The 27,502-nt window shown below is 40.8% G+C and overlaps 1 protein-coding gene across 4 annotated transcripts in view; it reads left to right on the top strand.

Annotated features, from left to right (window-relative positions):
* LOC136554676 (SAM and SH3 domain-containing protein 1-like) overlaps window positions 1-27,502 on the top strand; it is a 537,178-nt gene that overhangs the window by 454,428 nt on the left and 55,248 nt on the right. For all 4 annotated transcript variants that reach the window (XM_066546819.1, XM_066546820.1, XM_066546823.1 and 1 more), the window contains 2 exons: window positions 20,954-21,004; window positions 21,126-21,175. In XM_066546819.1, the coding sequence (XP_066402916.1) occupies window positions 20,954-21,004; window positions 21,126-21,175 (101 nt within the window). The remainder of the gene's footprint in view (window positions 1-20,953; window positions 21,005-21,125; window positions 21,176-27,502) is intronic.

Below are 27,502 nucleotides of genomic sequence, written 5' to 3'. Positions count from 1 at the left end.
GCTCAAAACTGGAAGATAACTCAACCTGTCTCATCACAGAGGTCACGTGCAAAATGCTAAATAGTTTGTTCGATGCAAATTATATCGCATGGATTGATTAGGCATGTACTTGCTATGTAGAAAATTTTGCCATCCTCTCAAGTGGAGTTACCAGTATTATGAAGTTGTTTTATTCATAATGCCTTCTTTAGTCACTATTTATTGATTTTTGTAATAGAACCTTCCATAAATTTAGTAATTGATCATTTGATCTTGAACTCTGAAGGCCTTATTTATTGCTTGAAAATTAGGAAGTCAACTCAGGTTATAAGACAACTGTTATCCAACCTTCCTTTCAAAATAATTGACCTGAAAAAATGAAGTGGTTTATTTTATTCTCAATTTTATGTAATAATAATAATACCTCGTGTTTTGTATATGCTTTGAAATTTTCCTGAAATGTTTGTAAACTAAACAAAGTTGCATTCTTCCTGTGCCTGATGACTTTGAAATCAAATGACAAACTATATTGCACAGATTTACATTATGCAATAGCTTTGTGATACAAAATTATTTGTGTAGCTTGTTTTCCCTTGCCAGACATTCTGTTGTTCTGTGGAACTGCATTTTAGAGTCCTGACTTATTTTTTATTGTTAAAAAACAATATCTTGAGCATATCTTATGATGGGGAAAACGCTATTGTTTTTTAATATAGTTTTATGTAATTATTTGTACACATAAATACATATAAATTTATATTATGTGTGGTTTTGTATATTTAATATATTGTCTGCCAGTTTCTTAGCTCACAGACTATTTTATGATCTGGTTTTCATTAATATGAAAGAATACCCTATTCACAGACTCCTGCTGAAATTAGTTTCATATTTCCCCAGCAACGCCCCCGTTCCTTTCCTCTGGAAAATACTGTTCTCCATCAAAAGTTTAAAACCATGCAGGAAGGCAGATTTCTGCTGTGCTCATTTGATTTGTCTGTAAAAATCATTTTAGAAGTGTAAGGACATATCATGTAAGATAGCTTCTGTCCTTCGTCATCACGACATCTCTTTCTGAAAACACATTTTGAGGTAGTGGTTTATGCTCTGAAGAGGACAGGCTTTATAGTTTTGTCTTGGTGTTGTGGTGTTGCTCTGTAGGCAGACAGATTGTTACATATGATTTGCATCTGTGCATTGAATGCTAAAATATCCATTTTACAGATAGTTTTACAGAGGTGTTCAAATGTTAAGTAATTTGCTGGAAGTATTAGGCCTTGATGTAGCATCTAGTGATAAAGATCATTTCCTTGATTGGGTATGAAACAGTGGAATTGACTGGATTTGACAAATGACAAATGATGTTTCTTCAGTGACACTGAAGAATGACACAGCAACCAGGTGTTCCTGGTGTTTGCCATACAGGATGTTCTGCTGCTTTTGGTTTCCCCATTTTCTTGACAGTTTGCTGTTGACCACTCCTGGATTTTCATTTGCCAAGACAAATTTTCTCAGAATTGCAAGAAAATAAACTAAGCCTGCAAATGTTGAATTGTAGCAATGTTCATTTTCCAAACATGATGAAAATTTCAGGACATTCATTATATGTGTTTTCTGCACTCTGAAGTGCAGAAAGCAGCACTTCACTTAACCAAAGGAACCTAAATTAGCATTTGAAGGAGTTGCAGCAAAAATTAAGGATATGCTGTTTAAGAGATGCTAAGGCAGAAGAAGGAAAAGAAATGTATATTCATGATGCTGCCGCTTTAATTAAAATACAAAAGGCAACATTTTTATGCAGTCAGCAGAGATTTTTCTGAAGGAGCAGAAAACTCTCTGTGAATGGTTCCCTTTTCTCATTAATGTGTGACAGAGCCTAGGTCTCCTTTGCATGGCTAGATGAGGGCCTTATCTTAAACAGTCAGCAAGGCAGTGATGATAATTTGAAAACATTTGTGTATACCAGGAAATTGACATATAGAAGCATTATATTATAGCTGCAGAGGGAATTTATGGAGACCATAAATATATTGGTTTAATTAGGGGCACAGTGCTAACTGCTGACACATTCTCCTCAAAGTCTGCTTTCAGAGCACAATTACTAAATATTTTTTTAAAAACACAGGAAGCTTAAGGATGAAAATTAAGTTAGATAATTCAGTTGAGGTTTTTGTGTGTTTGAAGTATTGTCACAGTCCATGAAGTCTACAGGGCTGCTTGTGAGTGTGGATCCAGAATCACATCCAGAGCTGAGAAAGAGTAAATCATGAATTGCTGCACTGATTAAAAATTATAACAGTAAGAGATGTTATCTCAGTTTGGCAAACACTCTTTTAATAAAGCAGGGCAAATTGAGAAAAATTAGTGTTCAGGGACTTTAGAATGTTATTTAGAAACCAGTTGTACTCTTGTTTTCTCCCATTTAGGTTTCAGAATGGTTTTACTGTAAAAATCAAGGACCTGAGAGTAGCCATGCAATTGCATAAGGCAGGGTGAACTATTTAACCTACTCAACATGACTTTATCTGTTTCTTGGGGCTTTTGCCAACTTTGCTTTCATAAAGACTAGTTGCAAAATAGCTCCTTTCTGTCTGTGTTGGCTCTTTCTGCTTTCTCAGACCACTAGGGATAGCTACCCCTGCCTTTAGTCACCAGGTCTAATTAAAATCTAGTCTAATGAAAATACACAGGTAGAAACACCAAGTATGCATCCCTCTAAGAATTATGGAGAGAGGTTTGTGTGCTACTGAGTGGGAGACAGTCACAGAGAGTTTTGTGGTTACTTACTCAGTAATCACCTCACCAGTGGCTTTCAAGGCTGGTTTTGGTAAAGAGGGGGTTGCTGCAGCAGAGTCCTCTCCTCTGCTGCAAATGCAGGACACCAAGGGAAGGAGATGTAAGCTGTGACTCCAGTTACTTACACCTCCATATGTCTTTTCTGAATGTGTTGGCACCTTTGACAAAGCTGTGAAATACAGTAGGTAAGAATTCTTGTTTTCAGGCAAATATATTGAGACACAAAGGATTTAAGTAACTTCCTGAAATAATACAGAAAGCCAGTAGCAGAACTAGAAGAGCACTGAATATTTTTATTATCTAGATGTCCTTCTTGATGTTTTGGCAGTGCCATTCGCAGAAAGTGAGAGGTAAAACACTGTAGTTTCGGTGCTGTGTTTATGGTGGGTTTGGGTTTTTCACTTGGGTTCATACCCCAAGAGGACCCTTTTTTATCTTTTAACAAATTATTCTCATTCTTTTCTTTGGGCACTGTAGGAAGCATGTTACAAATGTTTTTTGGCAATTCAAGGTAGAACAGGCACAAGTAAGAGCTGTGTTTTACTTTCTGTGATGTCATAGTCTGGGTCATTCAGGCTCCTAAATCCTGGAGGGCCTTGTTCAGATCGTTTGCAGCCAGAGCATATAAAAATAGCAGAGAGGACTCTTTCTTTATGGGTTTGCTGGATGAACTCTGAGTCAGTCAGCACTGCTCTGAGCTAGTTTATGGCAAGAAGTAGGAAAGCCTTGCTGTCCATTGGAAGACCACAGCAGTCTGAATAATGTGGAGTTTAATTTGGATGCATCAGCACTGCACTTGCTGCTGATTTTGTCTCCAGCTGTTTCCTCTCAAGGAACACCATCTCCTGAAGCCATCTCCTGTCTGTTTGGGCTTTGTGCCTTGTTCTCTTCTGGCCATCACACCATACTTAGACCAGTTTTTACTGCCTGGGTGCTGATGTGCTCCTCAGCAGTACCAATGAGAGGATTCAAAGCAGTATGACAGATGTGAGCCCAGTGGCTGTCCTGGTGGCAGGTATAGTCTTAAGACTGAGTAAGTTTGGGATTAGTTTTTCTCTTGCTGGGAATAGCAGTGCAATGTGTGTTTCATGGTCACCACATAAATCCTGTCTCTTACATGTGTAGCTGTGGAAAAAATCCCTTGGGAGCAGGTTCTACAGAGACAAGGACAGTGTATAGTAAAACAGCTTTAAAAGGCAAATATTTACCTTGAGGCAATGCAAAGTGCAAAATATGCAGAAGAAAACTTCAGGGGAAATTTTTTTCTCTCTGAAGACTTTTACTTTCTCTTTTCATAGTGTGGAGGACATCAAAATTTATCACTTTGTAGTGTACCTGGAATTGGAGAGATGGGAGAAACAGTTGGAAAGATAAATGGGCTCAAATTAGCTTTGCATGCCAGCCCCTAAAACTGCACTGGTCTTTCTGTAACTCATCCTATTTTACACAGAGTGCTAGCCAAAAGTTTCATTACTTTTAATTTTGTTGAAAATAACAATTAAAATCATATTTAGAGCTACCAAGAAACCAATTTTCAAGATAGTAAAGCAAATAGTTTGTTAATTTTTTCATTCTGATCATCTAGTACATTTCTTTTTTGCAGTAAACTTCAAAATGTCTTTTTGTCCTCTACCACTGAGACTTGAAGTGATAGAAAGGAATGGTGTAAAAGACAAGTGTTTGCCAGTGCTAGAGAAGCCAAGGACGTGCAAAGAAAACAGATTAATTTAGTGGCAAACAGGCAGAGAACATGAAGAACACTTTTTACAGTAGATGTCTTGCATAGCCAGCAAAGGGACTGGGATCTACTGAAATAACCTCACATTTTAATACCTAAACAGCAGCAGTAGCATTTTGAATCCTTGTAGGCGTTTCAAGGCCTTGTCAAGGGAGGGCCAATGCAGAGGAGTTGTGAGAATCCATTCAGTGGGAAGTACTGTGCTGTAAAGAGTTGGTGCTTAATTAGATCTGAAGGGATAGCAAAGGTGTAAGGAAACAGAAGTGTTAATATGAAAGGCTAATAATTGAGTTTGTGTAATTAACAGTGTCTGACTCAAGCTGAGAGCTGGGAGGCAAATTGGTTACTGTTTAAAAAGTTTAAAGATAAAGATCGTGGTAAATCAATTCTATCACCTTATTTAAAATTTGGCCTTTTTTCAAGTCATAGTAAGCTATATGTGGTATCATATAAATGATATGAAAACAGGCTCTGTTATAATATATATTTTCACCATGGATTATTTTCAAGAAGCTAGAATTGAGTACTTTTGAGGGACAGGGAAACGCTAGAATGAAGCATTGCTTCAAATCAGAAATTAATCAGATTTCGACCTTACAACTTCATTAAGACTTGGAGTTTGTTCTCAAAGGTGCAGAGTACCAGTAGATTTTTGACATCTAAGGAATTCTGTTGAATCCACTTTTGCAGTCATAGGAGCCCGTGTGGAATTTCAATGCATAAGTGGTATACCTGGGTGTTAGGTTTTCCATTAATTTATAAGGAATGTTGAATTATGAAACAGGCTTCAGGTAGTCTCTCTATCATTGCTGCAGCCCCCATTCTTTCTTAGCACCGACCAGTTTCCACCCTCTTGTCTTCTTTCCTTCTGTGATGTGATGCACTGATAAAGAGCGGCCTCTGGATATGCTGGGACAGCAAGTGATTTACTCCTTTTCTGAATTCAGAAAGATATGTCCTCTAAAGGCTTGGATAATTGTTATCCAAGTTGATAGCTTATGCACTATGAAATAAAAGCTGCAGTTTCTACAGGAGCTGCTGTCCTGTGCAATGAAAAATTAAGGTATCTGTATTATCTACTAACTTGTCTTACTGCTAGTACTGTCCTGTGTGTTCAGGACTTAATGTAGTAAAGCATGCAAAAACATGCAGAGGTTTAAACACACCAGTACTGTTGCCAGGCATGTGCTTAAATACTTTGTCCTAACCCCTCAATTTCTCTGAAATATTATATATATACATATATATGTATGTATGTGTATATATATATATATATATATATATGTGTATATATATATACGTATGTATATATATACATGTAAGAATTATCATGGAGTAAGTGAAATGAAGTGCAGGTGAGACAGGGAATAAAAATTGATGCTGCTGGACTTCAGTGTGTCTCTTTCTGCTTTGAAAGTCAGTGGAACTGCATAAACCTATAGTTTCTTTATAGAAGTGAGTAGCATGCTGAGCACGTTGCAATATATTTAATCTAATTCCTATTCAATTAGAGGGACTTGTTGGTCTATGTGAAAGTCTAGTGTAGCATATGGGATATTGTTCTGTAATTTCAGCTACATTTACTAATGTACTATTTTTATTTCACTTGTTTTTTAACAAAACCTCTTGTAATTGACAACTCAATTCTGTATCCATTGGCATGCATTTATTCACAGACTGCACATAACCTTGAATAAGAGGTGTGTTAGAACTGGATCTGAAACAATAAAAACTTACAAAGGAATTTATGCACTAATAGAGCCTCAAGATGTTGTAATGAAACCCTGTTAGGGCTATAACCTGGAAGAAAACCCCCTAAGGTATGAAGAGGAAAGGGAAAAAAAAAAAGAAAAAAAAAAGAAGCTTTTGGTCAAGACATTTTTTTTGCTGTCCTGATTAGAGCAGATTTGTTTCCAAGAAGTCTGGGCTGCTTTCCCTTCTGAAGACAGTTGAGCAGAGGAATTTGTATCATGTATACTCTGATAACTGTGGCAGCACCTGCCCAAACAAGCAGGTCTTGGCTGCAAAAGCCCAGGCATTTAGAAACTCTTGCAGGTGTTTGTACAGCTTAAGTTTTACTTCTCTCAGGTTTTCCATACCATGGTAAATTAATTTAGTTGGAATGCCTACCAGCAAACTGAGTCATACTGGTTACACAAAGACGTTGGCAAAGACAGGGTGTTTGGTGATTTGTTCGTGTAGCTTTGCATTCGAAATTTACATTTGCTGGAGGGAAGAGGAGACAGGACTGAGCACGCTCCCTTCCCGCAGCAAAGCCTTGGCTTGTTGCAGGCAGGCAGCTCGCAGTGCGCTTGGCTCCCTGGGATTGCAGCAGTGACAAAGCAGAACTGAAAGTGCTTAGCAGCAAATTATTAACTGAAGTGGTTTGTCTTCAGTAGCTTTTCCCCAGTCTAAAGCTTTGACCGCCATTTGGTTTAGATTGAAATCGCAAATTGTTGCTCACAGTGGTACTGCAATGTTGAGAGGCACCGAGGTTTCTGGACTTGTGGGTCTCATTTACTAGTTGTTTGTGAGTTTTATTTTTCTTTTGTACCTTTGGTGCTGCCTTTGTCTTTGTGGGTTTTGTGCAGCTGGTTATGGTTTTGTTGATCATGTTTTATTCCAGGTATTTTGTCCATCGCCAGGATGAAGTCAGTCTCGACACTGCCTACCTTGAGGATTACAGTGTACAGTCTGCTTTGTTCTTTCTCTTACTACAAATTCCCCAGCTGTCAACATTTTTTGGTCACGTCTAGTCTTGTGCTTTGTTATGTCATTGCCCATATTATTTAATTTTTCTTTCTGGTTTTTAATGGGTTGGTTTTTTGTCTGTGTCTGTTCAATGCACACAGAAGATTATTGCAAAAACTTAGTTACATGAAGTAGGAGTCATGATGAAGTCCCAGGTTTCTGTAGCATGACAGTAACAGATGGCCTTTATATTGACCTTAAATTAACTGGGCTTAACGTGGAGCTTGCTTGCTCTTGCTGCCCTTCAATGTGTTGTGGTTTAAACCCAGTTGGCAACTGAGCACAGCCACTCACTCACTCCCCTGCCCTGGTTAGATGGGGGAGCCAATCAGAGGAGTAAAAGTGAAAAGATTCATGGGTTGAGATAAAGACAGTTTAATAGGTAAAGCATAAGCTGTGCACACAAACAAGGCCAAACAAGGAATTCTTTCACTCCTTCCCACGGGCAGGTGTTCAGCCAGGAGAGCAGGGCTCCATCATCCGTAACAGTGACTTGGGAAGACAAATGCCGTCACTCCTAGTGTCCCTGCCCTCTTCCTCCTTCTTCCCCCAGCTGTGTATGTTGAACATGATGCCATATGTCCCATTCCAGTTTCTTGTGCATCCCAGTCTGTTTGCTGGTGAGAGGCAGGAAAAGGCCTTAACTCTGTGTAAGCACACCTCAGCAATAGCAAAAATGTTCCTGAATTATCAACACTGTCTCCAGCACAAATCCAAAACAGAGCCCTATACTAGCCACTGTGAGGAAAATTAACTCTATCCCAGCCAAAACCAGCACATTCTCCACTCTTCATTCATTACCATTTACGTCATTCTCGGGTACCACACTATCCAACACATGCTCATTATTTGCCACCCCCTTCTAATCCCTTGATACAAAACATAGATATTATTTTCCCTAGCCTATGGACTATGCCTGTAAATATCCATAAATGTCCTCTGAGTTTTTGAGGACAGGAGAGGTGGTGTGGTGTGTGGAATTTTTGGGCACCAAAGCCAGTTCAAATTGGTTTGCTGCTACCCTTGAAACTGCTTTTTGTAAAACTTGTCCTCCAGTGTTGTGTGGTCCTGCTGTAGCCATTCCTCTGACATGCAACCCAAATTGTGGGGTACAGTGATTTAAACCTATATCCATTAAAATCTCTTCCCCTCGTCCCTTTGAGCCAGACCATAACATTGAACATTCTCTTGCTCTCAGCCTGCCTAGGGTTTATCCACAGACTGCAGTCCCATATGGCTGTGCCTGATCCAGGCAGAGCCTTTATCTCTGAGCCATGGTCACTTCGGGGGTATCGCTGCTGTGGCATGGGCCTGTCCACAGGCCACCTGCTCCAGTGTGGCCTTACCCACAGCCACAGCCCCTCTGGGAATAAACCTGCTCTGTCATGGCTTTACCCATGGCTGCAGTCCTTCCAGGGGAGTACCTGCTCTCATGTGGGATTATCCATGGCCAAACACTTTCAGGTGCTCCAGCATGGACTTATCCACAGGCACTGATGTGCCAGTATCCACCTGCTGCAGCACAGCCTTATCCCTGGGCCTCCATCCCTTCAGAGGTTCCTGCTGCTGCATTGCCACAGCCACTTCCAGGTTGTCCTGACTGACACAGATCCAGCTCCTCCCACGTGGAGCCACCCATGGGTCCCTTGGAGTGCAGTTCCCAGCACAGTCCCAGCCAGCCCAGGCCAGCAGGACAGACACACAGCGAGTCCCTGGGCACTGCCAGCCCGGCACATCGCTGCTGCTGCTGCTGTTATCGCAGCGCTCCCAGGCACAGCAGAGCCAGCTGATAAAGCAGCACAGCAGCAGGGAGAGCAAAAACCAGCCACTAATGAGCCCTGGACTCTCATGTACAGTCAGGCAAGCAAGGCTCCTGACAAGCACCTGCCAATTAATAGCTAATCAGCAATTACAGCTATACATTCAATCTAGCACATTGCAGTCAAACCTGTTGTTATCTTGAACCCTGCAAGACCCATGCTGGGCACCAACAAGGACTGTTGTGGCTTAACCCAAGCTGGAAATTAGGCCCCACACAGCCACTTATTCACTCCTCTTCAGTGGGATGGTGAAGAAAATGGGAAGCAGTACAGGTAAGGCATTACTCCCTTAATGTCCTGGCTTTGCCTGCTTCATCAGGACATTGCTGTAACTTTTGGCCAACTCTTGTGCTGCTAGATTGCCTGCATAAGTTCACTGTTTAGTGCTAATGGCAAAGGGGCAGGGTTTTGAATGGACCTCTGAACAAAAGCAGTTGTTAATTGCTGAGGCCTCTGCTTTGCTTCATGTGTGTTTGAAAGACAAGTTATAAAAATCCAAAGCATGCTGGCCTTTTTAATACCATAATTTGATTACCTGTGATTGCAGCCCTCCTTTAACATGTTTAAGTAAAACATGGCCATTAGTGGAAAAAGAAGGTGCATGAGGGAGTGCAAAGCTGTACAGGCTTTGCTGGAATGAAGTGCAAGCGCTACTTGTACATACTGTGTCACTGAAAAACTATGGGTGACTCTTGGAGTGCAAGGCTGCCCTGCACTTGTGCTTCATTTGCTTCTGCAAGGCTAGTTCTCTGCATCCCTCTTGAAGTCAAGTGTGACCCAAAGTGTGGTGGAGAAAAAGACCTGTTTCAAGTGGAACTTGGGAAGAAGTCTGTTGTAGTTGCTGCTTCAGGAGCAATTTCAGGAATAAGCAAGGAAAAAATGTTACGCGAGAGAATAATTTGTAAGGCTTTGCTGCAGTACTCTTAATTCTCCAGTGAATAATTGTAGATAATGATTGCAGGTGATTTGCTTGGAACAGTGGTTGCAGCTTTCTTTGCAGATTCCTCTGGCCCAAGTTATCTGTACTGACTGAAGGATGGACGTTTGCTGAGGTTCAAATGCTTTCTCTGTAAGCAGCACCTGTCATTTTTTCTCTGCAGACATTCTTGGTACTAAGTTTGTTCGTCATTCAGCAATTGGCCTTTTGTTGGGAAAGGTGGGAAAGGATCCTCACTCAGTCTGTGATGGGATAATTCCATGTTGCATAACAACCCAACAAGGCAAAGAAAAATTGTGCATCGCCACCCTGTGCTAGCTTGAAAGTGGGGCAATGTCCCTGGGCTTGGAAGGAGCAGCAGTCAGGCCCAGGGATTGCATGAGCAGGTCTTACTGGGAGGCTGCTGTGGCCCCAGGGGGAGGGTTCTGGCCTCCACTGTCCTCTTCTGGGGAAAATCTCTGCTCCCCCTGCTTTGAACAAAGAAAGGAGCATTTTACAACTGCTTGATGGAGCCTCAGAATTCAGATTTGTTACCCTTCAGGTTTAAGAATCCCTGAAATTTGTGTTAAGCACTTTTCTTCTGTTTGACCTCTGTGCCAGAGGAAACCCCACCTTCTACCCCAATTGTTGGTCATGTGGCAGGATCCCACTTGTGCATTTTCAGCAGAACAGCTGAGCTTTTCAAAAACTGGCTGGAGCTCTGCAGCTGGGCTGGAGCCTGGCCCAGCAGCAGGAGCTGGTAATGGCTGACTGAAGCCTTTAATTTAACCCCTTTCCAGCAGTTGTGCTGACTGGTATTGGAGCTGTCAGATGTCACTGTGGCACCATAACCCTTCAAAGCAAAGCATGCAGCAGTAATCCCATAGAGCAAGGTTCCTATTTGCTGCACCTCCAGTTGGGGCTGTTCCTGTTAACTCCTACATCTGTGGCACATGAATTTCTATCCCAGTCTTACTTTAAATGTAAACAGAAAACAGAGAATATTTCCATCAATAGTTGTGTAGATAAAAATTTTTATCATGAATGTGTAGAAGACAATAATTACTTCTTAATTTTCTCAAATAGGGATGTTGCAAATCTTCCTTGTAAATAACCAAATTGTGCCAGATCGTCTAATGGTATTCAATAATAATTTTTCCCTCGGATGGGAGTAATCTTCCATGATGACTTAGAGCATCGGAGTTTATTTGAAATTTAGTTTTGTAATAATGATCATGTGATGAAGATTTAATGACCAGTGATAAAGATTTAAGTAAGGTTCTGGCCCAAAGCACAGGCTTCAATTTCAAAGGTAAAGAGAGAGCAGCTAATTTAAAAGTTCTTTTATCGGAGGTGGTTTTTATAGCAGGAAGAATGAGTAAGTACAGACTAGCAATTTGTGGTCTAGTCCTTTTTTTGCATTAATATGATTAATTTGTTTTCAGTTCTTTTGTTCAAGAAATTAATTTCTCCTCTCACTTTGTAGGAGACTTTGAAGTTAGCATCCAGCTATCAACCTTTGTCTCCCTCCCCTCACCCACTCACATTCCTGGAGTGTGTTTATGCAGGTTGAGAGGAAGAAGTGCAGTGCCCAGCTCTAAAGAATTAGTCATAATTTTCAGGTGTTCAGTTTCAAATATCAACCTACTAAACAGAACCAGTTTGATTTCAAGTTGTACATTTATTCTGCTTTTTAAAATGGTTGTAAAACTAAGATTTTAAAAATGTGTATCTAATATAAAACTTTTCCCAGTATGACCAGTTTCTTTCCTGCTTCAAATGCATTCTTAAAAAGGATCCTGAAATAAACTGTTTCTTCAAAACAAGTTTATTGTGATAAAGAAATGTCATCAGAGTTAGTTCCCAACATGCTCACACAGGTTTGTCTGATAGAAATATTTTTTTTCAAAACCTTTTCTCATTTGTATTCCTGCTGTTTTCATTGTCAAAGTGGCTGAAATGGGGGTCAGAACCCACCAGCCCTGCATGTTTTTAAGTCCTGAAATATGCAGAATATGTCATGTTGTTAGAGCTTTTCAACTGTGGTCCTCTGATGAAATAATGAGCATAGAAATTACTGAGGGGGAACTGAACTGAACTAAAAAAATTAAAGTGATAGTGCCAATCAGCAGAAAGGGCCTACCCAGTCTCAACCTTAAAGAATGGATGGCTTGAGAGCTTGGGCTGCAAGGCTTACTGCCAGCAAAGATCTGCGTTCAGGATGTCTGCTTTTTTCAGCTAGCAGCTGTTGATGTTTTTAACCTCTGAAAGAGGAAAATAGAGGTACAGTGTTACTGTCAGCTGGAAAGCAGGAATCTATTTTGCCCAAATGTTTATAATTTCAATGTTATTATTTTTGCACAAAAAGATGCAACCGTAGGCTGTTTGAATTTCTTCATGGAAAGATGAGAAAATTAGTAAATGTGCATGTGGGCACAGCCTCGTGATAAGACTGCTTGTCAGGGATAATGTGGCTCAGGTCCTGACTCAGCACAGCTCTGTTACGTTGTTCTGTTGCCTCTTTTTCCTAGTGGGGTAGGTTTTGGATTTTTTTCTGTGATCTTAGGGGCTTTTTGTGTTGTTTGTGGTTTTGGGTTTTTTTTGTTTTGTTTTTTACTGGATTCTTTAATTTCTCTAAAAAGTTCAAATTTAAACCCACTTCCTGAACAATAACACAAAAACTTCCAGAAATTCTGTGCTGGGTGTGGGGAGAGTCTTAAATTGCTTTTCTTTAATTAAATAAAAGCTTCAGTCATGCTCTGAAAGAATCATGTTAAAAAACCCCAAAAATCCACAAAGTAGGTATATGCACATCTATACAAATGGAATTTTAAAAAGTGGAAACATAGATATTGGTGCAGGTTTTTCTAGAGGATTATGAAGGAAGAGGAGGTTAGGAGTTCTGCAGTGCACAACCTGATAACAGCCACAGGCAGCCCAAAGAGCAGCAGTTGTGGAAAAAAGGTGCTGTGCCAGATTTCTTCCACTGCCCACAGTGCTGTTGAGTTCTGAATTTTGGGTTTGCCTTCTACAGCTACACAACCTAGCAAAAATAGTAGAATCTTTTTCATGTGTGCTTGGGTTTGGGTTCGAATCTCAGCAATGTGAGGCGTCAAGTAAAAAAAAAAGGGAGAGAACTGTCTAATTCTGCTGCACGTTGCAGTGACTGTATGATGGAAGTTCCTGACACAAAATGCCTTCCAGCGTATCAGTTTGTCATAAATTAGAGAAGAAAAAAAAGTATGGGGAAGTTTAAAACTAAAATATAGTTTGTTTTCCACTACATAACCTTTATGATTTTTTAAAAATCTGTCTTTTTAACAAAGTAAAGCAAATCACTGCTTTCCCAGAATGAAATTAATGCAAAATGTTGGCATTTTTTCCCCTGATATGGGGGGCTTCATTGCTGATACTTCATGCATCTGTGGTAGAAAAATGTTTGTAGGTCTCCTAATGATCAGTGCTTTCTCTTGATTTACCTCTTCCTCAATTTTACCAGGGTTTTTAAGTAACTCAAAGTTGACTTAGTTTCTGATCTTCTTGGTAAATTATTTTTTGGTAAAACGTAAAGTAAAAGCAATATATGATTTTTAAATGTTAGCTATCATAGTCCTAATGTGAATGGGGGTATACTTGCAAAAAGTCATTAGTATTATGGTAACAACCTGTTTTACAAGAATCCCTAAGCCTTGAGCATATTAATTAATCCATCACAAAAGCTTCCATTCATTTGCAGTATAGATCATCTGAAATTCCATGTGTTTGAGACATGGCTATTGGCATGTAGGTACACAAGTATAGTATCAATACAAATGACAGTGGACCTCTGTTTCCATGATGTGTCTGAAAGGATTTATAGCATGGCTGTAGAAGTTTTCCTGGAAGCATTGGTCTAAGTCTGAGCTTTCCTTTTTCTTTCCACTTTTCAAAAAGAAAATACACTTTTTGTTGTTCATGGAAACACTGAAGAGAAATTGAGAAAATGGCAAATAATCTTAATAGAAGTATAGTACAGCTTTGTGTACATGAAAATGAAGAATTGGTAAGATCTGAAAAGTGTTATTTAGAGAAATGGAGAACATCATTGGCCCTTAAGAATAGGTGGCCTAAACTTGAAGAGCACAGAAAAACAAATCAGGACCATTAGTATTCAGAAAGAGGTTTGCCATATTCAGCCATGGCTTTCATGGCAAGGAGCTCCTCATGCTTGTTTTCTCATCTTATCAGTGCGTGCTTCACTTCAAAACCACTCAAAATTCCTAGCCCCACAGCTACAGAGAGCAGGCTGCAGGGTGGTGGTGATAGGGATGTGTGGCTCACAGAGGTGCTGCTTTCCTCATTAGTTGTGGGTATTGGTTCAGGGGGTAATTGGGGCCAAGGTACAGCACACTGTCCTCACCAGAGGACCAACACCTGGGCAAGGAATCTGACCAGACTGTTCCTACCCCAAAGTACCAAACTGTAGCAAACTGTTATTTGCTTGTTTGTTTATTCATTTATTTTCTCTCTTCTTTTTGTTGTGCTTTTCCCACAGGACAAAATGCTCTCAACTGGGGGAAGTGGTGGCTCTTCCCCAAGCCCATTGTCAGCTCTTGAACAAGAAGGGCCCCATTTGGGCAGTATCCAGTTGGGCTTTACCTCATGCCTCCCTTGTCTGTGTCAAATCCTGAGTCCTCTGGCTTCACATTAAACCATTCTTCATGTGGTTTGTTTAGGATTTTTTCATTCCACTGAAACATTACAGCTCTTCCTGATGCCAAAACCACTCTATCTTAAAGTCCTCCCTGGAAACCCATGTCTTTCACTGTTTTCCAACATGATTTCACAGAAGTTCTTTTTGGCCTTACCTGTACAATAAAAATCAGTGCTGACTAATGTAAGGAGTTTTAGGCAGAGCTGGCAGGTCTTACTCATCTTTTTATGCCAGCAAGAGCTCTAGTACAGAGGCAGTTCATGCCAGCAACAAGAACACTTGAGTATTGTACCATTTGAGTAACAAGTGTAAAAAGCATCAATCAAAGGCCTGCTGTGTCTCGATCACATATTGGCTTTTATATTAATATGGTTTTAGCACAAAGATAGCTGCCATAGTTCTGGCCTTGCTTCATCGTGTTTGGAAAATTGATCAGAAGGTATTTGATTTCTCTGCTGCAGAATGCTGTGTTCCTATATCGACTTTTCCTTTCTCTGAAGCCCGTTTCTATCGAGGTTTTTTTGTGTTCATGCCATAATTTTTCTGGACTCTGCTTCTGTTTGTTACAAGTGAATTTATATCTTGGCACTACCTCACTTTTTATTGTTAGATGGCTTTACAAAAGCTGCAGTTTCTCTATAATTGCTAATGAATTATGTTTTTCAAAATCATCGTGAAATGTTTTTCGGCCCTGTGGCTCCCAGCCTTAGTGTAAAATGCGGAGTACTTGAAATGGGTGAAAAAAATCCTTCTGCTTTCATTGTTGGCAAATGGGAGAGAGAGGGTCCGATGTTTGCCCTGAGATGTGTTAGGTTCAATAGATTCTGGTGTTTACATCAAGCTGAGAGGCAGGATATTTCTTCCCTCTCAAATACTAAAAGCAGACATGTGAGTACTCTATCAGTGTGTTCTCTCTGAAGCTGCATTTCATCAGTAGTTAAGCTAAGTGTTTACCTTATGTCTGCACTTTTCTATGAGGCATTGAGACACTTGGACTTTTGTTTTGTGCTTAGAAGTATTTATTGTTTGATTTTTATTTTTTTTAACCATCCCCTCTGTTTAAATCATTTCCTTGATCCAGAGTTTTGCTGCTGCTGCAGGATGTTATCATTTAGCATGGGTCAGCTCAGGCTCTAATGTGCAAGAGCAATGGTGCAGAAAAATCTTCTTTCTTCGCTGAAACAGCTAAGGGGATGGGCCAGAGGTTGTGGTTTGAAACTCAAAATGAGACTTTAACTAATCTGTACCACTGGAAACTCACTGAATTGTTAGTTCCCTCAAACACTTCCTGAGGTGGTTGACACAGGAATAGGTCTTATTTTTTTCTTTATTCTGACTTGTGGCTCATATCTAGTGCCTCATAGGCAATTTCCATTACATAGCTGCATACCTGCACTGTCTCTTTACAGGGGCTTCCCTGCTTCTTCCCCAGCACCTCTACAGAGTTTGAAATACAGTGTGGTGGAGGACTCCAGGCAGAATTATTGCTTTCAGAACAAATGAAACTCTTACAAGCCTTCAGTGCTCTGCTGTCTTTCAGATACATCTTCATTTAATCATTTTAGAAGCTAGACTAGAACATGCAATGCACGTTCAGAGCCAAGAGAGAAAACATTTGGGGAAAGATTGGCAGAATTCTCTAACAGAAGTTTTCTGCTCTATATATCTTATTTACACCTGCTGAAATAGTTTAAAATTGTATAAAATTATTTATACAGCTGTAAGCTTTTTAGTCATCTCCTTTTTACTGATTATGTCACTGTATTTTCCCAGCACTCATCTGAGTCTCACTTTGAACACTTTCTGTCTGCACAGTGAGATTAATCCTGTCTTGGGATCTGCAGAGGAGTGCTTAAATTTATGATTCAAATGGATACAGCTCCTGTGGCAGAAATTGTGAAGAGGTTCATGAATTTTTAATTAGAAAGGATTAATTCAATGAATACAATTTCCTAAACTAAGTCCGTGTGGTGTGGAGCATAGATGGAGCTTAATATTTAAGTAATTAAAATATGCACATTCCCCCTAGAATGTGCCATACCCTGGATAACTAAGTTTCCTTTTAGGTGCTCTTGTCTGCTATGTTTGTGTATTTCAGGAGCAGAACAGCAATGCCTTCAGATAGGCTATACAGAACAAGTGAACTGAAGTTGTCATGGAAGGAAAAGTCCCTCATGAATTCAAAACCTGCCATTCCAGTCAGGAAATGGTTTTTCAGCTTCTTTCCCATGTATTTTGTGCTTTGTACTTTCTTCACAGTTGCTTTTTTCAGACTTAGCTCATAAATGGTTGCAAAACTGTTTTGAAGATTTTTACGAGGAAAGTAGTATATAAAACCATAATCACAATATTTAGAAACCTCCAGTAATTTGAGAAGAAAATGTATGCAAATGATCACATAAATTCATTCACAAAGTAGGCAGAAAGAGCTACCTGCAAAGGAAGCTTCTTTCTTGGTCCCTAAGGCAAACAACTAAAGGTTTGAAGCGTAAGCTACAAATCCTGCTTGTTAAGCTTACTACTACATTTTCTTCTAAAACAAGAGATTTGTAAAAAGCATTTCTCCAACTTGCACTTCTGCACCAGAGCTCCCAAGGTTACCCGTGTCGCTCTGCAGTCGCTCTTTGTGGCATCCACCGTGTGGAAGGGTTGGTGATCCCAGGCAATTCCTGGGCAGCGCAGCGCCTGACATCCATCCCCTCCTCCAGCTGCTGGATCAGAGCTTCTGCCAGAACCTCAGGACCTTGTCCTGCACCCATCCTCTGGATGATAGTGGCTTTGGATGAAGGAGGCAAAAGGAAGGAAATAGGACTCCTATTAGGATTTGCTAAGAAATGGGAGAAGAAAAGATGGGAGAACAAAAGGTGGGAGAACAAAATTCCTCTGCAAGCTGAGATTGTTTTAGGTCAGGTGTAGGTGACTTGATAGAGGAATCCCTTCTTCAAATTCAGTGGGCTTCTTCTACAGGATATTAGCATTACTGATTTTTAAAACTTCCTCCTGGGTTTATTATTGGTATTATTATCAGTATTTGAGATTCTTTGCTGTGCTGACCTTGGACCTGCAGGGGAGCTGGACAAGGTGGTGGTAAGCCACTGTTTGCTTTCCATGTAATGTGTTCCCTGGGGATTGGATACAATTTATGGACATCTCAGTTTCTCCAGAATCTTCAGATCTTAGTTGCTGCTTTTAATAGTGTATTGGAGAAGTTCAATATGCACCAACAGTTTCTGGGTACAGGATAGGTGCCCTGCCTAGGGCCCCTTAAATCCAAAAGCCATGCAAGTAAATCAGTCACATTTGGGAAACATTGGATTTAATAGTGTAGCTTAAGGAATGTGCACTTGATCAGATACTTTCTCAGATCATTGGGTTTCTTCAGAGCACTGTGTAGCATGTAGATGATGTGAATTTTCTGGTACATCTCAGACAAGCTTTATGGGCACATGTAGAGGGTAGTTATCTGGGGCAGCAAGGCTGCTCACAGAGAAGATGCCTATTGCTCTGTTGCCTGCTTTGTCTAGACAAGAGCTGTGGATGTCTCTGTGGATGCGGGCTGGGGATGTCTCTTACTGCAGCCCCTGTTTCTATAAGCCCAGGCTATCCTTGGTTTCATTTTTAAGTTTTGGCTCAGAGGGATGAAAGATGTACTTCAATGGAACTAACCTTTAAAAATATTTTCTGAAAAGATGGTATCGCATGCTAGAGAACATGCCAACAGTACAACATTTGCTCAACCTTCTACAATTAGCCTTTGGTAAAAAAGGGTCCTGGTCCTGATGCGTTAAAGTCAACACAACCTGTGGATTTTAAAGTGCGGTTTAATGTGGGGTTTTATGGATTTTAACCAAAACAAATACAATTGCTCTAGGCTGATGAAAGTTCTATGATCTCTGATACATATCTAAGTCAGAAGTTTAGTTGAGAGTAATATTTCCCCAAGTATTTTCCTTTTGTTTCTTGTGTAAATAGCAATAGAAAAAAATACCATTCTGCTGGAAAGGCAGGTAGGAATATTAATCATAACAGTGTAGGACCATCAGGTGTTTTGCATTCCAGCATTGCGAAGTTGTGCTCTGGAGGAGGGAGAGGAAAATTGTCCTTGCTTCTGCCCTCCACAGTCATCTTGTTCCTATAAAACAGGTCCTGTTCTAACAGGGTGAGCTTGACAGCAAATGAGAAAAAGAAAGTAAATACAGTCAGGTTTTTTAGGATTTAGTTACATGGGATGCAGCTGACTGTTCAGCTGAGTAGGAACTTTTCATGTAATTGTAGTCTCAGGCTTCATGAGCAACTGCTCAAGCACTTACACAAATTTACACAAAACTATTATATTTAAAAAATAAAAAAACAAAACACTTGAAGCAAAGCAGCTTCTTAAGACAGCAGATAAATCATCGGGAACTTGGGATCTAAAGGCCTTGTTGGGGTCATGGTGGGTTCTCCTGACTTGGCATACTGAAACTGTAACATAAAATTGATAAAATGTTCCTTTTCTCCTCGGTGCAGCAGTTTATGGACAGATGAGGTGCTCCTGAATGGCAAGTGTTTGTATAGTGGTGCTCTTCTTTCTCTCCTTCCTTGCAAAGAACTAGGCAGGGCTTGGAGAGTGTCTGAGGAAGATTCTCAGCCATGTGTCTGCAGCCTTTTCCAGGTACAAAACTTAGTCAGGTTCCTTTTTACAGAACTAAGGGAGAAAGAGAGGGATGCCTGGTGCCAAGTAGCTATTTTCATTTCTCTTATCTGTGAACATCTCTGGAATTCCCCTGGCCTTGGTCCAGCTTCTCCTTGACTAGAGGAGTCCTGTTGGATCTGTCAGTAAGTGAACGTGATCACCCTTTCATGTCCACTTTCACTCAAGGACTTAATTTCCCTTTTTGTGCTACACAATCAGCAAAAGCAGATGTGCAGACAATGCATGGTCAGGCAAAATGCCCCAGCAGGGCAGTGACCCGGTGTCAGCCTTGCACATGAGCAAGGACATGGCCATGGGCCATCCTGTGCTCTCCCTGGCTCCTGTAGCCAGCACTGCAAGCTGACTCCATTGTGTGATGGCAGAACAGGCTCCTTTCTACTCCAGATCTTGCAGACTTCCTGAGTGGGTTAGTCCAACACCACCTCATGGCAGTCAGTAGTAAGTTCCTGTTTAGCATTAAAAGGCTGCATTTCCAGAAAATTGTGTCTGATTTTCTTTTTTTTTAATTAAATCCCAAGAATGTTTTGTCACCTTTGTGTAAACAATGGGAATAGGAAGTACAATTTCACAGAGATAAGAGTTTTACATGTAGGCTGAGGAATGCATGAACAAGAAGCCCTTCAGCACTGAGAAAGAAATCCATGTCATTTTTTAATTTTCTTGAAGCGTGTACACCACTGCTTAGCCAGCTGTGATTTCAGTAAGTTATGGAATTCACTTTGCAATAACTTCACAAGGGCTAAGGCTGGCTGAGAATAAAGTAGGAATAAGTAGTTTACCCCATGATTTCACATGAAGATCAACCAACAAAGTGTAGTTCTCAGTACTGATGACTGTATTATCTTCCTCCATTCTAACTGGAATTTTCCCACTAATTTCAGCTAGACATGTTAATAGTGTGTGCCTTTTAAGCAGCTGGCTTGCAGTCTTCAATTAGATACCACCAGTGGGACTCCCTCATCTAACTTGAGGTAGCTGAAACCTGTCAGGCAAGTTGTTCTGTAGGAGTTTCTGTGTCTCCCCATCAACTGCAAAGGGAGCCTGGATAATTGAGTTCTTTGGAGTTCTCATTGGAGTACATGGTTGTATCCTAGGTGTTTGTAGAAAAGTGGTTTGAACTCCATACTGTTGACATGTTTCTGTGTGAGAAGCTGGTCTTGATGAAAGGTATCTGCATCCTCCATATTTTTTCCTCAGAGAATTTTCTCCTAATGCCAAATTTTTCCTGAAGGTAATTTCTTGGAAATTGCACTTGAACTTATCTAAAAAATTGTGGTGGTGATCTAGTGAAAATAAAACATCCTCTTTCTATTTTGTTTTGAATGACTTCTGTCTGGCAGCTTTACTTTCGGTATTCTGCAGTGATAAGTATGAAATTAGCTGTTTTACTGGATTATTTCAGAATTTAGCCTGAAAGCAGCTCTTTCTAGAGTAGCTAATGTTTCCTATATGAACTGTTTTGAAATAGTTATTGGTTCTATTACTGTCTTTTCCCTTTTTCTCCCCTTCATATTTCTTCTTTCTGATGTTTGGATATTTCATTAAGTTGATATTTGTTGTATTTTAGGAGAAACCTGATACCAGCCCCACATCTCTACAGCTGCGATCCCAGATTGAGGTAAGCACTTAGATTTTGATCATCAACTTTTTTTTGTTTGTTCTTTGATTTCATATTCTGCATAAATTGGGTAAAAGCTTCTCTAGTGTCTGCTCTCAGTGCTGCATGTCTTCTCTTGCAGGAATCACTTGGTCTCAGCAGCACTGCATCAACACCTGACACTGAAAGAAAGTAAGTGAAGGCACAGGAAGTGAGAAAGGAGGGAGGGGGAATTTTGTACGTTTTCTTTCTCCTTGGAGTAAATTAATTTTAGATTGTACTTACTAGATTTCGGATCCAGGCACCGTGAATGAAACCTGTTTTGGAACCCTGCTCCTTCTCTTCCTTACTTTTGGCCTTCCAATGTTTTGGGTTTTTATGTCAAGGGAGAGTTATTGTTTCTCTTTTCTGTGAGCACTTGAGGTGTGCATACACCAAGATGACTGTTAGTCATTTCTGAGGAACATCAGTGATTTCATATTCTCTGCAAATTATGCCTGCTTTAAAAATTACTTTCTTTGACTATACCTAAATGCAGCCAAAAAAAGATAGGTGAAGGGAAGGGAGAGTTACAGACTTCCATCGTGTTCCTTTTCCTGTGCACTCCTGAGTTTGTAACTGTGCTTTTGAAGAAAGTGCCAAGGGCATAAAGTACTTAAAACCAAGTTAAAAGGAGCTTCAGTTTTAGCGTCCTGAATGAAAACCTCTCTGCGAGCACTGAGAGGGTTTCTGTTTACTGTCACCTCCTGCTGCAATGTGTGTGCTTGTTTTCTGTGCCTCCTTCCTTTGATCCCAAGATCTTGGATCCCTGCTGCTGAGGTTAACGTGCAGTGGTGCATGAAGACAACTGACACTCTGTATCCAATTCCCTGCACTTCCATGGGGTAGTGCCAGCTGGACAAGTTCAGAGGGACTACATGGAATCCATTTGTGATGGGACGTGCTTTTGTACTATTTTACAGTACCACATTTGAATAACCTCTAGTGATTCATCACTGGGCAGTAATAGGAAGGTTTCTTGCTTTTGCTAGTTCAGTAGAAGGACTGTCAGTCCCAGAGCAATCTTTGGTGGATGTGGTGTATGGGACTTTGCTGGGCACTGACCATATAGAAGTCAGTTGTATGGTAGTGAACAACTGCTTAGGGGCTTCCTTTGGGCTTGTCTGGAAGCTGATTCATGCTAAAGGTTTAGAACATGATATATTGCCTTTTAGAGGTGCCTTCTCTTGCTTCATCACTCAGAGAGAAAAGCAGAGATGGTTTGCTTGAGGTAGATGCTCATTTTCAAAGCAGCCTGAGACAGATCAGGTGAATTAGCTTGGGTACCATCACTGTCCCCATATTGCATGCTGGTAAAAGAGAAGGCCTAGAAGTCTTAGGGTTTAATAATTTGTGCTTCCAATACTCATATATGGAAAAAAATCTTTGAAGGATTACGTGGCTGTCCAACATTAAAATGAAACCAGAAGTGCCAAGTAGATGGGAGCTGTAATCTGGGAAGTAAACCTGCAAGGTTAGCCTATAATCATACAACTTCTTTCTCAGCCTCAAAGCACTTTACCCATGGGTAAATATCATAATCCCACCTCAGGTAATAAAGAGACGAAGCTTTTGTGGGAGAACAGCACACAACTCAGAAAAAACTCCACTTAGCAGTTTTAGCCAGCTTCCTAAGTTGTGCCTCTCTGTAGGTGTTCTACCACAAATAACTAGGTGAGAAGACAGTATCAGCAAAAAATCTCCTGAGTGACTCCTCTGAGACTGCCCATTTATCTCACTGAAAGGAAATCATATTATCATAGTTCAGATGAAAGGGACATGTGATTTTCACGGACCTTTCAAGAATGAAAGTGTGCCACTTGAGGATTTTTAGAAGGGTGTATGTGATTAACCTGATCATACATATGAAACTGGTGCAGGACAGGTTGTGCCAGATACTTGCACAGTAAGAAGCAAGGCCATGTGACACATGATAAGTGGACAAGGTATTGAAAATAATAAATTGTCTCTACTCAGTAAGGTACAAATTATTGAAACCTGAAATTATACAAGTCTGTGCCTATTTGTGACAGCCTGCCATATCAGTGTTGGCTTCAACCCTCTAGCCTGGAAGGCTGAATTCTCACAGAAATTGCCCCTTCCAGGCAGGAAGGGTTCATAAATTGATCTGCAGGAAAATGACCAGTTCAAGCCCATCCTGTATCAATACAGCTGTATTTGCTACTAACATGCTGAATTTAATATTTTTGAGGGAAGGATGTTGTGTAGGCCCCAGGGATTTTTGTTGTGTTTATTATATGGCTTTCATCTGAATTTTCTGTGTGGGCATGCTGCTAAACATGGAAGCTTGTTCCTTTGGGGACACAGTTTTTATGTCAATCTCATGCTGCATGAAAGATGTGTGGTAAACCTTCTACAAAACTTCTTTTGTTGTAAGAAGATTCATTTGCCAAATAAGAAACTTGATGCAGATGTACACTGGTTTCTCATATTCACAAAAGATTTGGGGGACGAAAGGAAAGATGTGTTCAAAACTTGACATACAGACTTTCAGGAGCTGGAAAAAGTGGTTTTGGATACTCTTCCACAAGTAAGGGCTTATCCAAGAACAGTTATAATTCTACATATTGAAAATCCAAATGTTTTCCTAGGGTGAAATGAGTTGTTTCAGGTCTGGTGTTCTGAGCAGGTTGCTTTAGAAAATAAGGGCAGTCCCAAGGAAAAATCTGTACTAAAATAAGAAGAGAGAAGGTGTCTGGCTGGAATACGGTCACTCTCAGTAGCACCCTCACCCAGCACTGCTGCCTGCACACCCTACAGCTTAATGCTACCAAAGTCTAAAGTTTTAAAAGAACACATCTGGATGGTTGTTTAATTTGCCAGAGTTCAGACATTCCAGACAGAAAGAAGCTTTGAGGGAACCTGGGAAGAGCAATGTTTGCTTTAACCTGGTTTGGTTTTCCTTTTCTGTGCTGCTCAGCTGGAATAGAGAGCCCAACAGGCTCCACTGTACGCCACACTGAAAACAGATTAACCTTGGTGGTCTGTGGTAGGAAAAAATCCCGTTTGTGGGGACAAGAAGTGTATGTTCAGTCTTGCCTTGAGTCTTACTAACCCTGCTGCCCAGTGTGGTGTAAAGTCAGTGCAGAATTAGTCAGTGCCCTCAGTCCAGCAAGTTGCTCAACAAGCATCTGTCCAGTGATGTGCTTTAGCACAGATGAGCAGCAGCAGAGCTTGTAGGCAGGCAGGAGGGATTAAATGAGCCTGGAGGCAGAAGTGTTTGTCACTGTGAGTCATTGTCATCACCCCCCCACCCCCTAAGTCATGTGGGGCAATACTACCTTCCACCGTTGATAGCAACACTGTTCCTGTTAATTAGATGAAGCTACCAAAAAAGACTGCGTATGTCAACCTACTCGGTGTTATACGTGCCCTACCAAATATGCTTTTTGTTTGATTCGTTCTGACAAAGAAAGAAAAATCTTCACTCAGAGGCAAAACCCTCTGAGATTTATGTGAATAACAGCAAGGGTACTGATGTGGCCTGAAAAGCTGGCCATAAACAACAGAAAACAAAGTCATGTTTGTTCAAGCTTTGCTTCACAACTGCTCTGATTTTTTGGCCTTACTGGAGTTCTTTCTGTAAATTGAAACAGTTTGCCAGGTTTCTAAGTTAATGTCATATTCAGCTACTAATGCAGAGCATGGAATGAGGTGTTAGTAGCTTTCTTCTCTGAATAATAAATTTCGCTTTCCTCTTTTCCAAGATTTCCATCTTTTAAACTGTGGTCTTGCTGACAATTGTGGTGCTAGTGTAACTTTGCTGTTTCTCAGTGTGCCTTCAGTAAAGTGGCAACAGCATCTTTAACAGTGATATTTTTAATTTTAAACAAAAATCAATCTCCCCAGAATCACAGGTGCTTCTAAAAAGACACGTTGACTTCTGCTTTGCTGGAAGCATCATTAGTGTAGAAAACATGCAGTAAATGTGTTCTTTAGCAATTACTGTTTACTTCTCTGACCCCATACCATGTTCATCTGGGGATGTATTGTATATACAATTCCTATTATTTCAAAGAGATGGCAACACCCCAAGGATGTTTACTCAGATAGGGGACTGAGCAGGGTTTTCTCATAATTGTAAACAGAGCATTTAAACAATGTAACCCAACTTTTAGCCTGTTCCCATTTTTGAGCATTCAAGTCTACATGACAGACTGATGAGCTCTGCATGTTTGCCAGGAAATCCAGGTTAAACCCAGTCCCCTGAACTCAGGCTTCTGCATCCTGACTCTCATCCTGTTTTTAGAAGAACTGGGGGGATGTTGCAGAAAGGAAGTTGTGTGTTTTCCCTCTTTGGAAATAGATCTGTTTGCTGTCACTGTTTGCTCCATCAGGCTTTGGGCTGTGTTTCAGATGTGGTGTATCTGAGATCTACTGGGAAAGAAAAGGAAGTGGGTGAGAGACTCGGGAGCACTGCATGCAAATAGGATGAGGTATAGACATTCCTATAGACTAATATTTTTCAAAGTCTTACTGACTTTGAAATATTTCTCTTTCTAATATTTCTCTTTTCTAATATTTCTGCTAGAGAAAGAAAGTATGAAAACAATGCATGAGGTAACAGTTGTGTCATGTATGTGATGTTTCAGTTGTTCCCACCACCTTTGTGTGGCAGTGGGTGTTAGGAATTGTCATCTCCTCTCTGGATCTCCTGCACTTTCTTGAACTGTACCACTCAAGTGCATTCCTGACCAGTAAATTGTCACCCTTCATATCAAGTGCCACAATTCATCCTGCTGTACTCCTCAGGCTGTGGCTCAGTACAGTTCAAACGTTCTTGACCCTGTGCTACTCAAGACCTAAATCTGAGACTCTGCCAGAGCAGGGAACTGGCCAGAAACATACATGTCAGGCAGAAGGAGAAAAGCAGGGCATGTGTGGGGTGCAGGTGACACAGAACAGCATCACTCAGGGGCTTTGCATTCCCCCGGCATGGGGGAGCTGCTGTGCCTCTGGCAGCTGCACCTCAGCTCCCTCCTTCAGCTGCTCCTGAGGGCAATGGCTGTCACCCTGTGTGTGTGTAGGATGTACTGAGCCACTCGTGCCTGCCATTCATGCCGCTTGGCCAGACCTCTGGTGCCTTGTCGGGAATGTCCCGGCAGGGGCTGTAGGTTCCTCGGGCATTATGGTTTTCTCCAAGGTTCTTAGCAGGCAAGCAGTGAGGCCACAGCACAAGTGGCTCCTATCTGCATTGAATCTGTTGTCACTGCAGGAGACACGATTGACTGAATCGGTTTTTAATAAATTTTTTGCAATGAATGTGCCATGGTACAGCCATTCCAGCGTCCCATGGCATAAACTGGAACTCTGTATCAACCTAAGGCTGGGATAGAGCCTGCATTTCAGTGTTCCTATTTTCCACAATGGTTTTCAGTGAAAGCTGCAGAAAGGTTCATCCAAGCCTCAATTCTGCCCCCTTTGGTGGTACATTCATCTACTGGTCTTTGCCAGTAGCTTTTAACACTTGATTCCCTAGTCTTCTTTCCCTGCAGCATCCAAACTGCAGGTCAAGATTTGAATGGAGGAAGTTATTAAATCATCCCTCCAGGTCATGGATAGGGGGGTTTAAATTCTATCAACGTAGATTCTGACAGCTTCTCAGAGTGCCCAGATTAATTCTGGCAGGTATTTGTAAGCTCATCTTCAAAGAAAGAGGAGTGTGGTTCTGAAAGAGGATGTAAGGCTGAGAGAGGGCAGAAACTGAGAAGAACAAAGCAAAAAACAAACAAATCTCCCAAACTGAGGTAGATAAAGGCTGCACTTAATTGCTAAGAGAATAAATTATTTCTTTTGCATAGTTTTAAAATGGAAAAGAATATTGGAAAAAAAAGAAGTAAGAGGGTTTTTTACTTGAGATGTTTTAACTTAAGATATATTTTTTTATACCCTGTCCTTGCAGGAATTGAAAAAAAATCACTGAATGTGTATGGCCCTGTTTTCACTTGTTTGAGGCCTGATTTAGTCAAAGGCAAATTATTCATGCTGCCTTTAAACAGCCTTCTCAAGAGAAGTAGGGCAGGAAACTCCCACAATAACCCACACAATGGGAGTGAGAGGCCAGCCAAACGCTGCCTGGGACACGTGAGGAGGCAAACCAGTGTGCCTTTGAGCAGCTGGAAGAAGATTTCAAGCCTGGTAATTTTGTACAAGGAAGTATGAAGGGCACATTTCACGAGAAAGTCTGACTTGTCACAGCGAGTTGAGATGGCACAGAGTGAGCAATACACAGATAGGAGGGGAAGCATTGCCTGCAGCGTTGGGCCCTGCTCTTTGCTCTCAAAGAGTTTTTAGCTGGCAATTATCTGCCCCCTGGCTGGGAGCAAGTATTCTGTTATTAAATACATGGTGTACCCCGTCAGCCTGCTGCCTGTCCACGGACCAAGCCCACAGGACCAGTGTGGTGGCTTCCATGCTGGTGATGCTACAAAGTACACATACACATGCACGGCCCAAAAG

Source organism: Molothrus aeneus, chromosome 3 (assembly GCF_037042795.1).
Source record: "Molothrus aeneus isolate 106 chromosome 3, BPBGC_Maene_1.0, whole genome shotgun sequence".
In the NCBI taxonomy this organism is placed as follows: domain Eukaryota; kingdom Metazoa; phylum Chordata; class Aves; order Passeriformes; family Icteridae; genus Molothrus; species Molothrus aeneus.
The sequence above is the reverse complement of the archived record's forward strand: the minus strand, read 5'-3'. Positions and strand labels throughout refer to the sequence as shown.